At 35.2% G+C, this 15,701-nt stretch overlaps 2 protein-coding genes across 5 annotated transcripts in view; both read left to right on the top strand.

Annotated features, from left to right (window-relative positions):
• Positions 1 to 1,048: 1,048 nt before the first annotated feature.
• On the top strand, positions 1,049 to 10,352 carry LOC107570843 (maternal B9.15 protein-like). 3 transcript variants are annotated; one of them, XM_016257120.1, is made up of 6 exons: positions 1,049 to 1,126; positions 5,366 to 5,546; positions 6,277 to 6,414; positions 6,569 to 6,866; positions 7,083 to 7,291; positions 10,342 to 10,352. In XM_016257120.1, exons 1-5 carry the CDS (start codon positions 1,078 to 1,080, stop codon positions 7,275 to 7,277), a joined length of 861 nt encoding a protein of 286 aa, XP_016112606.1. In that variant the 5' UTR covers positions 1,049 to 1,077; the 3' UTR covers positions 7,278 to 7,291; positions 10,342 to 10,352. The 3 variants fall into 3 exon arrangements, with proteins under 3 accessions (XP_016112606.1, XP_016112605.1, XP_016112607.1); XM_016257119.1 differs by lacking the exon at positions 10,342 to 10,352 and having other exon boundaries at positions 7,083 to 7,438; XM_016257121.1 differs by lacking the exon at positions 10,342 to 10,352 and having other exon boundaries at positions 1,073 to 1,223; positions 7,083 to 7,438.
• The window catches only part of LOC107570842 (intermediate conductance calcium-activated potassium channel protein 4-like), a 28,169-nt gene continuing 22,575 nt past the window's right edge, over positions 10,108 to 15,701 (top strand). For both annotated transcript variants that reach the window (XM_016257117.1, XM_016257118.1), the window contains exons 1-2: positions 10,108 to 10,587; positions 14,506 to 14,601. In XM_016257117.1, coding sequence (XP_016112603.1) covers positions 10,279 to 10,587; positions 14,506 to 14,601 — 405 coding nt within the window. In that variant the 5' untranslated portion in view covers positions 10,108 to 10,278. The remainder of the gene's footprint in view (positions 10,588 to 14,505; positions 14,602 to 15,701) is intronic.

Here is a 15,701-nt window from a genome sequence, read left to right as displayed (position 1 = left end):
ATCAGATCCTCACCCGGAGAGCAACAGAAAAGCAGCCTAAATGAGAAAAAAGGAAAGAGGAGGAATCAGTTCTGCCATCTGCTGCACATCAGAGGAAGTTCGCCTTCTATCAACACGTAGGCTAGTGTAATTCTATTCTTAACCGCCACTACATTGCTTTATAATATATGGTTCAGTGTCAATGGACAGATTCTTAGCCTAATTGCATCAAAAATGATCAATTGCATTATAACTCATATATATATAATCATATATTATTAGATATTGTGACTTTTATGTTTTTGACGATTGGAATGTTTCTTTTTTGAGTTTGTCAAAAAATAATGAAACATATTATAGCCTACATACATACATGCATTATATTATTTACATTTATATGTAGGCCTATATACAGTATAGGCTAGCCTATATATTATTCACAACGGTAGCCTATTTTAAATAGCCTTTTATTATTAAACTAATCTAAACTATCACAGACGTAGCAAACATAACGTGTTCTTACAACATCTTCCTAAATTCCTTGTGTAGCCTCAATAAATATTCTGGCCAAGTGGATTAGGCTGGTGACACTTTACAATAAGGTTAATTAGTTAGCTACTTTAGTTAACATGAACTAAGAATGAACAATACTTCTACAGCATTTATTAATCTTAGTTCATGTTAATTTCAACATTTACTAATGCATTATTAAAATAAAAATGTGTGCTTGTTAGCATAAGATAATGCACTGTGAATTAACATGAACTAACAATGAACGACTGTATTTTCATTAACTAATATGAACAAAGATGATTAAATACTGTAATAAATGTATTGTTCATTGTTTTTTCATGTTAGTTAATACATTAACTAACATTAACTAAGGGAACCTTATTGTAAAGTGTTACCATTATATTTTCACTTACTTCCTAGTACACTAGCTCTGACCATATGTGGGCTTTGAGTGAATCAGCATCATAATAACAGACATGACTTGTAGTAGAAACGCTGTAAGCTGTACTTTATGGACAAGGAAGTGAGTCATATGCTAATCACTGACGGTAAAATGATGTGTTTGTTGGTCGACCGAATGAAGAAATGTGGAAACACTGGTGTACTACAACAGGGAAGCAACGTGCTTACTCAGGTAAATAGCCTATACGTGGATATAACAGTAGTTTTAAGGAAGTAGAACTGAAGAGAACTTGAAAAACATCCAGTCGTTTTGGATTCAGCTTATATCGGTAAGAAATCACCTATCCATTATACACAATAACAGTTCTACGTTTTTATTTTTGGTTTGTTCTCTAGAAGTTAAGGGAATTAAGTTGTAAAAGTATCAAAGCATAATTGTGATTTATGTAAAATGTTAAACTCCGAGTATCACGATCGTACCTGTTACTGTAGTTGGACAGCACAATTATTACCATTAGGCTATTAAGATTTTTTTAAAGTCTGAAAAAATACATTAGTACTTGGAGACACCATATTGGTTTCATCACTCTGTATGTATTATATTTAGTAAATATATATATCCTTCATACATACATACAGTAGATATGATTTGGGGGTTTCTTATTGGGAATTTTCGATGATGCTCTTGCTTGAAAACCTTCAGTATTGCATGTGGTGCGCGTGTAGCGCTTTTTACCGCTTTATACAATAATTTTGCTCAAGCTTTTTAATGGACTTATCAGTTTTACTAGACTGGAATAGAAGAAAAGAATATAATATTTGACTGTTGTAAACATAAGGACAAGCAGTTTGGAAAATAGATAGACAGATATTGACTGTAAAATTGCTTTTTGCCTAAAATGGTCTACACTGAGTTTATAACGTGTGAAACATCGTATGGAGACATATGTAGAATGGACAGCCGTTCAGAGTCCATTTATAGAATATGTCAATGATCTCTCCTTTTATTTGACTGCTACTGGTTAACAAACTTTAATAAACTTTAAACATTCATTCATACTTCAAATACAACCTCTCTTCAAAATAAATTGTCATATATATCATACAGTATAATGTTTGTGTGATGTGTCATTTACAGAATCTGCCAACTAAATAAAGCAAAATGTCCTAAGGTCTTGTGCATGGGTTCAGATGGACTACAAACAGCTGCTGACTCATGTGTATAAAGTGAGCAGGTGGTCAACAGGTGCTGAAAGTTTTGTCAAGGCTATGACTAATTGGGTAGCCTACATTATTTAGTTTGTAGGCTAGATTCTGTCACAAGTTGCCCAAAAGTTTGACATGTAGGTGGAAAATAGATTGAATCTCAGATCGATTTGAGCCCTTTGTGCATTGTTAAAGAGACTTACTCTTGAATGAGTTATTATTGTGTCACTCAAATCAGCACTCTGACTAATGCATGAGTAGATTCACAGCGTGCTGCTCAAAGGTTGCCTAATGCAACAACCCCAGCCACATGTTTAGAGTGGCAGATATTTGTTTATTTGGTTTAATTAGTGTTATATAAATTTTATAGGTTAACCTGATTTTTTTTTTCTTGGAATGAACAAAGATTTATGAATTGTCATAAGTAGGCTACCATGATTCACAAGGTAACCCCCTAAGTTTAATTTGAACAGTTGTTAATTGTAGAATAAAAAATGTATTCATTTAAACATAACTTTATTGTGGTTTTATTAAAGCTGCAGTCCGTAACTTTTTTTGGTTAAAAATGATCCGAAATCAATATTTGAGCAAGTACATAACCAGCCAGTGTTCAAAACTATCGCCTTACTTTAGCCGATTCACAACGGTTAGCTTATAATAATGTTTTCTAATTTGAGTTGTACGGGTAGGTTTTCACGGGAAATTCGAGCATGGCACTGCGTCTGTCAGGATTCTGGACTGTCTATGTTCTGTTTTGCCCCTGTTTCTGTTCTAGTGTTTCCTTATTTGGTCTAGTCTGTTCAGTTTGTGTTGGTCAGGTCTACTCGTTCTCTTCGTGTGTTGGCTTAAGCTCCTATTGTGGATTATCTCCTATGTTTCCTTGATTAAAGACTGTTCTCGTTTACTCGTGCCTCCAGCGTGTTCCCTCAACAGCGTAACGTGACAGCGTCATTACGTCACGTCTGTAAACGTAAAGAAGTTGTCCCGGCTAGTAGGCTATCGCATGTGAGGATCCTGCAGGTGGTGGATCGTTTATAGCATTTTCTCACAGCAGCCAGAATAATTAAATGTATCATTTTGATGGTGGATTGTAATCCATAAAGGATTATGTGTTTATGAAACACATGTGAATGAAATTAAATTATATTCCAGTGTAATGTGGTGTTTTGTTTCATGTTCATGTTTTCCATGTCTTTTATTTTGTAATTGTTTCATGGTCCCTGTTTGTGTCATGCTTCCCTTGCCCTCATGTATTCATGCCATTGGTTCCCCTGTTCATTGTGTCATGTTCTGATTGGTTGTCTTAGTCATGTGTCTTGTTTCCCATTGGTTTGTTCTTGTCATGTGACCCTCTTGTTTCCTATAAGTAGCTTCATGTTCCCATTGTGCCCTCGTCGTGTATTGAATGTATTTAACCTGCTGTTGGTGAGTCTTGTCTGTTTATGTCAAGTCTGCTCATACTAAGTCAAGTCAAGTCAAGTCAAGTCAAGTCAAGTCAAGTCAAGTACCTGTAAATAAACTGCACTTGGGTTCTCACTTACACTCGCCTTCAGTGGATGATTTGTTACAGAATACACGACCACTAAAATGAACCCAGCAGATTGCCTAGTTCATCTCCGACAGGGAGACCTATCCATAGAGGATTACGTGGCTAAGTTCTGTGAGCTTTACTATCAGGTAGATTTTAAGGATAGCTTCCTGAAAGACATTTTCCGCTATGGTTTGGACAAAAACATTTCTCATTCAATGCCACGCAATACCCCTCAATGGACTCTTGAAAAATACATTGACTTTGCCTTGTTGCTGGCTGATTCACATTACACATATCTGTAATGTGCTTCTGATTACAGATAGCCTGTGATTACAAAGATTTGTATTTTAAAGAAAACCAGTTCAGAGGGAGCATAATTTGCTTTTTGGGTTAAAATAATTTCTTAATATGAAATTCAAAGAGCATGACAATTAGATTAGACTGTGCAGAAGTTGAAATCTACACGCTAATACACACTATACTCATAGTCATCATACTGATGTTGTTAACATTAATCATTTGAAAATAAAGTATAACAATAATAATAATTTGAACGGGTTGATGTGATATTAGCTAACCAATCTTTAGATTAAATCACCATTGGTAGCAAGATTTATGGTAATGCTTTTTTCCTCAGTTGGTCAGAACAAACATGGCAGACTTGTTACTTACTTGTTCAGATGGCAATATACGGTGAAAATTCTTATTTGGGTCATATTCCAAGATGTAGGCTAGAATCTGTGATTGCGAAGTACAGTAAATATCCACACCGGTGAAGTGACTGACTGCCACACATACTCTTCAGAACATTAGATTAATCCGCGATGGAGCCGTGCCGACTCACAACCCACGCAAGCTAGATAATTCCGCACACAGCTGCAATACCAGGTTTTCAAACAGAGATGGCAACAAAGAGGCAAAACGTACAGACTGCACCTTTAACTAAAAAATTTTTTTTTAATATTGACACATTTTAGTTTTCTTAGTGAGAGTTCAGGCTAAAGAACATCAGCTTTAAATGTCTTGGATATAAAATCCTGCGATTCATAAAAAAACTAAAAAGTGGCCTAAGCCAGGTATCTTGTTTAGCAAATAGCAATATAGCACTATATGACAATACTAATTTGATAATGCAACCTCCACTGTGAGTGCAAAGCATGCATGTTTTGTTTGCACTTTTATGTCTTAATTTGCAACAGTAAACCTTATTTAGCAATATGCTGTTGGAAAAAGCGCGACTATTTTTCCTCATTTGTATCTTATTTGCCTGTAATGCAAATTATGACCGTGGCATTCTATCAGTATAACAAGTCTTTACATGTGGTGGAGCTGAGTAACAGCTGACACAGCTTCAACAGGTATCAGAGGAAAGAGAAAACAGTGCTTAGGGAAGTTCCTCTATCAGAGATGCCAATAGAGATGACCTACAAATGTGTTGGTGTTTCAGGTTGTGGTTAAGCATGAGAGTTTATTTATTTGATATGTGTTAAGTCTAGAGGAACACTTTTTTCAAGTCTGTACATATATATATTTTTTCAGACCTTTATATTTGTAGTCCTTTTGTGTGTTTTTTAATTCACATAATTTTAAAATGTACACTGGGTACAGTATTCAAAATAAGAATGCTAAAACTTTCGACTTAAGGAGGTCAATCAGAAATGATGTCCTAACTTTTGTGGTTTGTTAATTTAGTAAAGCCCCAAATAGGAATTTCAGTTTTGTTTTTCTTCACAGTGGTGAGAATGAAGAGGGAAGTGAGTGCTGGAGTGAACTTTCTGAAAGGTTTGGCAGTGGAGCGTGGAGGTGTGGATCAAATTAAAGCCAAACTTTTTGCTTCTAAATTACAAGGGCTTCTTCTTGAAAAGTTTACAGACCACTGGTACCCAGACAATCCTAACAAAGGACAGGCGTACAGGTAAATGAAGAAAAGAAGATTTAGTAAAACTTATTATACTTTTTTTATAAGTTATATATTAAAGTTATAAGTTATATATTAAAACTGTTTTTGTTTTGAATTGTGATGTGTAATGCACTGATCAAAGCAACATTAAAAAAATATGATTTTTTTTTTTTTTTAAATCTCGGTATTTTCTCAGTAAATATACACTACTTTTTAAAAATTTAGGACATTTTTTTAAATATAGTAAAAACAGTAATATAGCAAAATATTATTACATTAATAATAATAACTGTTTCCAAATGTAATATGTTTTAAAATGTAGTATTTCTGTGATGGCAAAGCTGAATTTTCAGCAGTCAGTACTCCAGTTTTCAGCATCACATGATCCTTCAGAAATCGTTCTAATTTGCTAATTAGGTGATCAAGTTATGCTGCTTAATATTTTTTACGAAAAGTGTGATTAATTTAATCAAAGGATTTTTTGATTATTAGAAAGTTCAAAAGAAGAGCATTTTTAATAGAAATATTTTGTAATATTGTAGATGTCTTTACTTTTGATCAATTTAATCCATCCTTGCTGATTAAAACATTAATTTCTTTAAAAAATCAAATCTTACTGATCTTACGTACCATTTCATTTGTTGTCCAAGTTGAATTTAATACTCTGCATGAGGTAATATCTGAAAGGCCTACAAACGTTCATAGCAATCATTCACAATATGACCATTTTTTATTCCCTACTCAGATGCATCAGAATAAATGACAGAATTCCCTTTGATGAATCCATATCACAAGCGTGCATGGAGAGCGGCTTAAAGCCAAATGAATTGGGTTTTCCTCATGAGATCACAATATGGATCGACCCGTCGGAGGTGTGTGTGCGGTAAGTTCTAGAATACTTCGATGAAAGGCTTTTTATTTGATCAATTAAAAGAAGACTGTTCCTATTGGCCTTTTTCTGAATGTTTATACTTGACATTTTCTGTGAAGTGAGAACTTCTCACTAAAAGCAGTGGTTCACATTCATGTTCCCGCAGGTCTGGAGAGAACGGCAGATATTTTACAGTAGCTCAGTTTGCTAAAGGGGAGGATGAGGGAAATTACTTGAATCAGGAAGATACTTTTAGCCAAGTGGATTCTGTGAATCTGGATACATCGGACTACCACTCAGCGACCTCATCTGACTGCGGCTCAGCAGTCTCAAGTGATACAGAAGAGGAGGTGAAAGAGGACGAAACGAAAAAAGTGGAGCAGAGAACAGTGAAGAACACAGTTCATACAACAAGATCTAAAGCAAGGGAGCCTAAAGGGCCACCCAAGTTTCCTCCAGCTCAGGTAAATACCATTATGCATTTCCTAAATTTCACTTCAGCAAACTACAGTACTTTCAAGTAAAAAAACTACACTCAAGCAAAAAAATATAAAATTCTGCCTCTATTTTAGAAATTACCTGCTGTTATATTCTGTTCAGCACTTTTTGAACACAAACTATGTTAACTGAATAAAAAAGTAATTAAACTAACATTGTAAAATATTTTCTGTCATTAACAGATCACTGGCCTGCAGTACTTTTATAACCCTGCGCCGATGTGGCCCCAGTACAAGAAGAAGAGAGGCGTGTTCTTCACGACTGTATGTGCACCGGCACCTTCTCCCTTGTTTGCTTACTATGTCGTACCCAACGCCCCTCCACAGTTCATTGTGCCTCACGCTGCCCTCCAAACCTGGGGGACAGTGAAAGGGTAAAGAGCTCGAAACCAGTATATCTATAATGTGAGACATATTTGCCAGTCTGCAGGGAACTTTATAGCTTAGCATAATGAAATCATAAACTTGAAATATAGTGTCAAACATGTCAGGTAATTAACTTTTCACTGATTTCAAGCATATTCTAATGAACTTTAAGCTTTTTAGGTTTTTAGCTTTAGGTTTTTATATGCTAAAAATAGTCAATCGATATATGTTTAAACTTCACTGGCTTTGTTATTACTTGATCACAAACTACAGGAATTATTTCTCAACTTTGCCAATGTTAGATTGCTGCGTACTTGACATTTTTTTTGTTTAATTTTAAAATGTTTTTAGTCAAATCACAACTTTTTCTAGCAGCTTCTGTAGTGAGTGTTGCAATGTTTTGGTAATTTTTTATTCATAAAATGCTTGAGTGATATTTATTGCAATAAAAATGTTTTGAGTGAATGTAATTATTCACTGAAACACATTCCCAAATATTACCAGCAGTTCGGTTCAGGTGTGATAGTTCATGAAGTTACCTCTAAAACACCAAGCATCCTATACCTTTTCAATTAAAAAATAATAATCTTGTATACTGAAGGTGAAGAGTGCTGTGTGGGTGAGGTTCCTGACTGATGTGAATTCACCTTTAAGAATAATCATATCTGCTCAAGATGTAGGAAGGACTGCAACAACAAAAACATTATTTAGTTAATTATACTAGATTCTGTGCACAATGTTACCATTTACCTTTGCTAAATGGCAAGGATAATTGTACTGTAATTTATTCCAATACCACTAGGTGGTAGTATACATTGCCTTAAGCCATATTTCATTATAAGCCATATTTCCACATTTGATTATCTTGATATTTTGGTCGTAAACAATAGATTTTCTTCTGATAGTAATTGTTTTGTGAAAACTGCATGTAAAATGTGTACAGTGACCTCATCTCACAAGTGCTGTCATGTCTACCAGGATATCTATGAAATGATTTTATAATCTGCCTTTTTAAATTGAGCTTTTATGTAATTTTGACTAATTGAAACTATTATAACTTGTAATAGTATAATAGTCTTCAACACTGGACTTTTACTTTTGGTATATCATTATTATTTTTATATAAATTAATTATGTGCAATTTTGTATGTTAAACTAGTAACCTTTAATATGTTTACACATTTTGGCCTGTTTTTTCTGTCTTCAAATGCATATTAATTTGTGCTTTCTTTCTCTGTAATCTTTTAAATAATGTTTTGCTGTTATGCAGTGACTGTAAATATTGCTTCTGCTTTAGCAAAAGAGTAATGAGATCTGTTTTAAAGCTATGTCCAATTGATGTTACAAATATATATTTTATTACTAAAACAGTAACAGTTTTCCCATTTTTATTTGATTATGTTAAAATATAAAAATGTTACTGAATTCCTGAATTTGAACCGATTATGGATATAATCTATTCCTGAATTGTGCAATTCGCAGTATTCTTGATAGACTGAAAATGAACAAACTCAGACTCTTAAACCTTTTGTTGAATCTCTCCACACTCTTTATGGCCTGGTTAAAGAATTAAAAGTTTGGTGAGTCTCAAGTAGGCCTACTGTAAGGTCTAAAGGTTATATGATCTCTGTATGATAACTTCTGAAATCAGCCCAAATATATGATGGAAACTTCCTATCAATGTATTACTCTTCATGGGCTCCTAGAGCGAGTTGGACTAAACACTTACTGGAATGGTTGTTGTAGGTTCTGTGCTACAGGATGCCCTGGCGGAAGGATCCACATGGGGCGAGTGCGTCACGTGGCCCAAGGTCATTACGTCATTCCTGGAGGAAGACAAGCAAGGATTTCAGCATAGAAATAGAATCTGCTTCAGTTCATTGGGTTTGAAGGAGGGGGATTGTAAACTAAGAGGAGAGAGCAACAAACCTCGTGGCTATGCATGTTTAGTTTCTGAGTTCCTGTCCCTATTGAGTTCATTATGGAAGTGACAGCTTGGTGTTTCATTTTCCAAATGGTCTATTATAGGAATCTCGTTATCAAATTCTTTCAATTAGCTATCAGTGTTAAACAAGCAAACAAAAAACTGCTGTGGGCAGTGCAGTATAGCTGGCTGATGTCCACCTGCCAGCAAAGTATGTCTGACCCCGTTTTTAAGGCTTAAGAGGAACTTTAAAAAAGGCTCAGAGTCTTAAAAAATATATTCCTTTTAATTGGTGTTTCGAAATGTTTCATTAACCTCAAACAATTGAAACTTTATAAATATACTCCCTATATATATATGTTTTGTGTAAAAAAAAAAGAAAGAAAAGTCACACGGGAACAGATTTGTGCCCCGAAAATACCTATAAAATCATTAAAAAGTCTACCAAAAATGGAGCTCTGGACCTATACACAATAACTTAACCGTTAGTCGTGCACTAAATAGGTCTCCCACTAGAGGTACCCCTCTGGACAAATTTGCCAGCGACTATATCGACCGTATTTCGTATCTGAAACATGCCGAGAGCGCGAATACGTGCTAACACTTAATTCTAACACTTGGCAGTGTGTCGTGAATTGTTCGGAGCTTCACTCTGCCATAGGCTATAACTTACTTTTAGTTTCGCATTTCCACTGATCTTGAGCTGTAACTCTTTTAGAACACTTTGCCTAAAGTGTGAACGATAGTTTCCTGAAAGAAACATTAGCTTATGACAGCAAACGAAGAAAAAAAGGGTATGCCACAATCATCATATGAGGCGACACCACTTGTAAAGAAGTTGATGCAGTCCATCCACCGCATACGTAAGAGCGCTACTTCATAGTGAACAGTTTCAGAGCGCCTACCCACAGACCGAAGTTAAATATTGAGGCGCGTAACAGTGTTAGTGTAAGTACGCAGGTCGGAGCGCGCATTTCGGTCTTCGCTCTGTGCTTTGAAATACTTCTTGATTTCAACGTGCTATGCCTTCTGAAATTTTGGTTGGAGAGGGGGAAGGACAGGATGAAGAACAAGGCGAATGATGTCTGAATGGACCGAAGACAAGAGCGCGCTATGGAGATGACTGCTCGCCTCGCGCACTTGGACACTAAGGTGGATGGCAGAAACTGTGATGGACTTGTCAACCACAACGGGGAAACGATGGAGATAAGAGTACCGCTGACTCACACGGGGAAGAGACTCAGTCCGATCGAAGGGGGAAATCTTTACAGACTGCGCGACAGAAAGTTCCTTTTGGAGGACAAGAAGCGCCTCTGCGCGTGGGCACTGGGAACCGCGTTGTTAGGCATTCTGCTGATGGTATTACATGCTGAGCTGTGCCCAGTAGTGTATCAACCAGTAAGTAGATCTACAGCTATTGTGAAATACAGAAAACAGCAGAGCGCTTGAGACAAATGAGTAGTGAATTTGATGGATGAAGCATCTGTTATGGGCTCTAGAGAGTAAAATGATTTTCAATAAAGAGAAACGTCACCCAGATTTAGGAGAAAAGACACACATGATCATTTACCCAAATAAGGAAATTAAACGTTCCAAAATTCTGCACGGCTGAAATATTGACAATTTTAATTTCAATTTGGTTGTGGGGAACTAAAACGTCTTTGCTGAATTAAGTAACATTTTAAAGTTTCTCTTTAAGATTTTAAAAAAAGTTTTGTTACACTGCACAATGCACTATTGCTACTTAATGTTTCACTTGGATAAAACCTGTTAATTTAGGGGGGCTCGAGCACCCACGGGAATGGCCGGGCACTCACGGAAAAACATGCACGAGAAACTCTTTATTAACTTTCACCAATCAAAACTTCTCTGAGGTCGCACTTCGGGTCCCTGCGGGTCGTAATACACACAAATGCCTCTATACATTAATAAAGTTTCGTTCGCTCCATTCCCCAAATCAGCCAGTAATCTCGAAAAAATGCTAGCGTCGAATCAGACTCGTTTTGTGAGGACACACTCATGGGGGGGGTATCAGGTTGACCAAAAAAGGAAACATATCTTAATCTTGCAAATCATGACTCTATAGCAGGTTTACTTGGTCATATGTCTTCACAAGAAAAAGATCAATTTATAATGCTTAGGTGAAAACAACATACAAATAAAGCACAACATGACATGTAATACTGAGGTGATTCACAGAAACCCAACTAACACAGGAAACCAGATAGTCAGTGCACTGTAATCACTTATTAACTGTGATGTATCCCAGTCTTTATTTTGATTTGTCTGATCATTTATGTGCTTAGCCAAAGCAAATCATAGTGCAGTGCAGTGCATCAGTTTATGCATTCCCTAAGATTTGGACCCATGACCTTGGTGTTGCTAGCACCTTGCTCTACTGTTTTATGTACGAAACAGTCACATGTATTTTTGATTTTTTTTAAAATAATAAAAACAACAACAACAACAGTAATAAAAAGGGATAGTATATCCCTGGAGCCAGATTCACAAAACATTCTTAAGAATAAAATTCTTCTTAACTGCTATTGTCCTATTATTTTCTTATAAAAGCCTGTCATTATTAAAGAAATAATAATAATAATAATAAATAAAAAATATTTTCTTATGAAAACACTTAAATGTCTTAAGAACATTCTCATGAACGTCTTGGTATTTAGCTAAAGAAAATTCCTAAACTTCCTTCTTTCAATTTCATTTTATTTTATTGTGAATCCAGACCTTGCAAAGCCTGTTATCTTTTTTGTAAGAAAACTTTTTTCTTAAAAAAATATTTGAGAATTTCTTAAGAGTTTTTTATTTTTATTTTAATTGCACTTAGGGACATTCTTACAAACTTCTTGGAATTTATTTTTTAGAAATTTCTTAACTTCATTCTTCAGAATTTTTTTCGTTTATCTGGCTCCTGCTCTGATTTCCATTTCATAAATGTATGAAAACACTAATTTGAAGACCTCATTAAGTGTTTTATATTATTGTGGAAAAACATCGGAAGGCATCAGCTGTTTTTCTTCTACATTTAGATCTGCATCTAGACCTTTATAAAATGTATTACTCTTCACTTCTATAACTTAATCTCTATTTTTGCAGTCTCACACTGTAATAGTCAACATGGGTGACAGAAGAGTTTTAACGCCCTGACTGACAACTAATCGGTGTTTTCTTGATTCGCTCTAGCAAGTTTCCTTCAATTATTTTTGGTCATATTGCACAAAGCTTATTTTTGATTATACCGTTTCAAACAATTTAGAGAAAGAATTAATTTACGCCTCGAAAGCATAGCCTACTTCTGCAACCGTGACGGTGTATTTAAACTTACCATTCTCATGGAAACCAAATTATACAGGAAAAGCAGCTATTTATGCAAGTTTTTCCACATTTTGTCCTCCCTCCCATAGTGCTGCTCAGACTGCCTATTGCATCTTTCCACACCATTTAGTGCATAATTAGAGCCTGTTTGAATAATGGATTTGAGTGTTGACCTCAAACGGGACATAGGCACTATGCTGATTTTCACGTGCTGTCCTGTCCACATACCGTGGTGATTGAAGTGGGCAAAACAAACTTCAGCCCTACCCCCTGTAAACTTTACTGTTTCCTGAATGTCAGTGTGTTGCATTTACCATGAACAACAAAGAAATCATGAATTATTGTTTTGAAGCCAATTTGTGAAAAACTTTTACAATACTGCACATGCATAATGCAATATATCAACCTTATATATTTAATTTGTTTCTATAGATGCTTATCACAATTATATGGTTTTAGACTTTGGATTTAGTTCAACCAAAAATGAAAATTCTGACACAAAAGAAGATATTTTGAAGAAAGTTGGCAACCAAACAGTCAATGGTCCCCACTGACTTCCAAAGTAATGAAAAAAATGCTATGGAAATCAATGGCTACCAGCAGCTGCTTGGTTACCAACATTCTTCAGAATATCTTATTTTGTGTTTGACAGAAGAATGAAACTCATACAGGTTTGGAACAACTAAAGGGTGAGTGAATGATGACAGAATTTATATTTTTGGGTGATCGCTTGAAGAGAAATTGAACAAAACTGTGTACAGGAAGCTGCCAAGTTATTATTCAAACCCAAAGCATGCATTGATTGGGTATATAACCTATACAATGGAAGTTTCTTCTCTAAGTATGCACCTGGTCTTATTAAACCACTTTGGTAATGCCAGATTTCTCTCTATGAAATGTGGACTCTCATATTGTTAAATTCACTGTTGAAGTCTTTATCAAAAAACATGGCCAAACAGTCCGATCTTCTTCAAAATCTCTGATTCAGCTTTAGTGCATAAAATTATCTGTTGGTAACAGAAGGCTTTCACAGAATTCCATCTTATGAGGGATACCTTGTTTAACTCAACACAAAAGTGTCAGGGTCCTCTCCTCCTCTCCTCCTGGTTTTTAGGTCTCCCCCAGTCTGAGATCAAATCACTTACTATATAGGCTAAGTTCAAGTTTAAGTTCATTCAGTGATCAGTTAATTTAGTTAATTATCAGTTACCACATTTTTAGGTTAAAATGTTTGTGTTTGGAGAAAATCTGCTCAGAAAACTCTGATCTGTTGAACTATACTATCATTATATCAGAATAGGTATAATGATGTAATTGTTTGTACATTTTCTTCTGGCAATGTAATGGCATTTGCTCTCGCAGTTGCATTGCAGTGCATTCACTTGTTTTATATTATTTTCATTGTATTGGATATGGCGAAGGAACACATGTTAATAGAATGATCTTCCAGGCACGATCATTTATTTAAGCTTACCATTCTCTTGGAAAACAGGTTATGCAGGAAAATTGGCTATTTATGCAAGTTTTTCCACATTTTGTCTCCCTCCCCTTTGTGTTGCTCACACTGCCTACGGTCATATTGCATCTTTCCACATCATTTAGTGCATAATTAGCACCAGTTTGAATAATGGATTTGAGTTTTGACCTCTAATGGCATATAAGCTTGATGCCGATTTTTATGCGCAATCCTCCCCACCTAACATGGTCGTTGGAGTGAGCAAAGCAGTCTTAAATAGGATTCTAATAATGTTACATTGCTCATTGCTTTCCACATCTTTCAACAGGAAGCACCTGCTTCACTTTATTTAAACCAAATGTAATAATTAAACAGTGGAAATTACAGTGAAATACTGTAACTTTAGACTATTAAATGTTTATCAATTGTATTTAAGCACTATTTTTCAGTTCTCACATTGAAAAGTAGCACGACACTGTAACCTTTATTGTATAATTCACTTTCATTCTCTTTGTTTTCTCTGTTCTCTCCAGGAATCCATATATGCCATCTCCATAAATGGTCTCATCAGTTTCTCCACGGGGTGTTTGCTCATTCTCATCATTGCCTTCCATTATAAAGACATCAGAGTGAGTGTTTTTGTTCAATCTGATTCCGTTGAATTACCTCCTTTTAAACTCTTAATGTAAGAAGATATTACACTTAAAGGGACAGTTCACCTAAAAATTTAAATTCTGTCATCATTTTCTCATCTGCCTCGTGTGTTCCACACTTGTATGACTTTATCTCTTCTGTGGAACACAAACAAAGATATTTTTTGCCCATTTAATGAAAGTTAACTTTCATTGTATAGACATACACAGTTGAAATATTATTTCAAATATTTAGTTAGTAGAACAATCACAGATTTTTCCTTTTTGAACTATCCCTTTAAGAAATTCTTGAAGATGTTTTTCATCCTAATTTTAGTACTGTTGTCAGTTTTGTTTCTAGTTCTAGTTCTTCTAGTTCTTTCTGTTGAGGTGTCAAACTAATTTGAAAGAATGCTACTTGGTGTCATCTGTGTTGACAGCAACAGAAGTAAACAAATGAGTACACATTGACACAGTTGTGATATGCTTGTTTTATGACGTGTAATGTCCCTATGAGAGGTGTTAAAGTACAGGATCAGGTAGTATAGCCCAATACATTAAAAGATTCCTACTCTTAACCATTACTGACTCGATGTCTATAGAAATTTATACTGGAAAATACTCATTTGATTGTGTGATCACAGTTCCAATCTGTAATGTATGCTGCTTTGGGTTAAGCAAGAATGAATAATTAGTAAACAGAAAATTGATTGAGGCCAGTGAAAGAAATCTGACAAAATTTTGACAGCATCAAATTCAGAAAATGTTTTACAGCAGGGGATCTATCTACAAGTGCAGTAAAGAGATAAGAAGGGTGAAGTGTGAGGAGCAGATGGGACTTATCTGAACTCCTCACACAGAATCAGCAATATGGGGACCAAAGGGCTCTCATGGTCTTTAAAGTAAAAAAAAAAAAAGTCAGTTACACTTTACTTTCTAACCCCTAGTGTGACTCATTTGGGGCAAGAAAGTTAAACAAAAGCAAAGACGAAAAGGAACAGAAGAATTAGGAACTTGAATGAGAAAGCATATATACTGTATATATATATATATATATATATATATATATATATATATATATATATATATATATATAT

The sequence above is a fragment of the Sinocyclocheilus grahami genome, unplaced genomic scaffold, assembly GCF_001515645.1.
Source record: "Sinocyclocheilus grahami isolate Dianchi unplaced genomic scaffold, SAMN03320097.WGS_v1.1 scaffold1511.1, whole genome shotgun sequence".
Lineage (NCBI taxonomy): Eukaryota > Metazoa > Chordata > Actinopteri > Cypriniformes > Cyprinidae > Sinocyclocheilus > Sinocyclocheilus grahami.
Note: the sequence above shows the minus strand (reverse complement) of the source record. Positions and strands in the feature narration are given on the sequence as shown.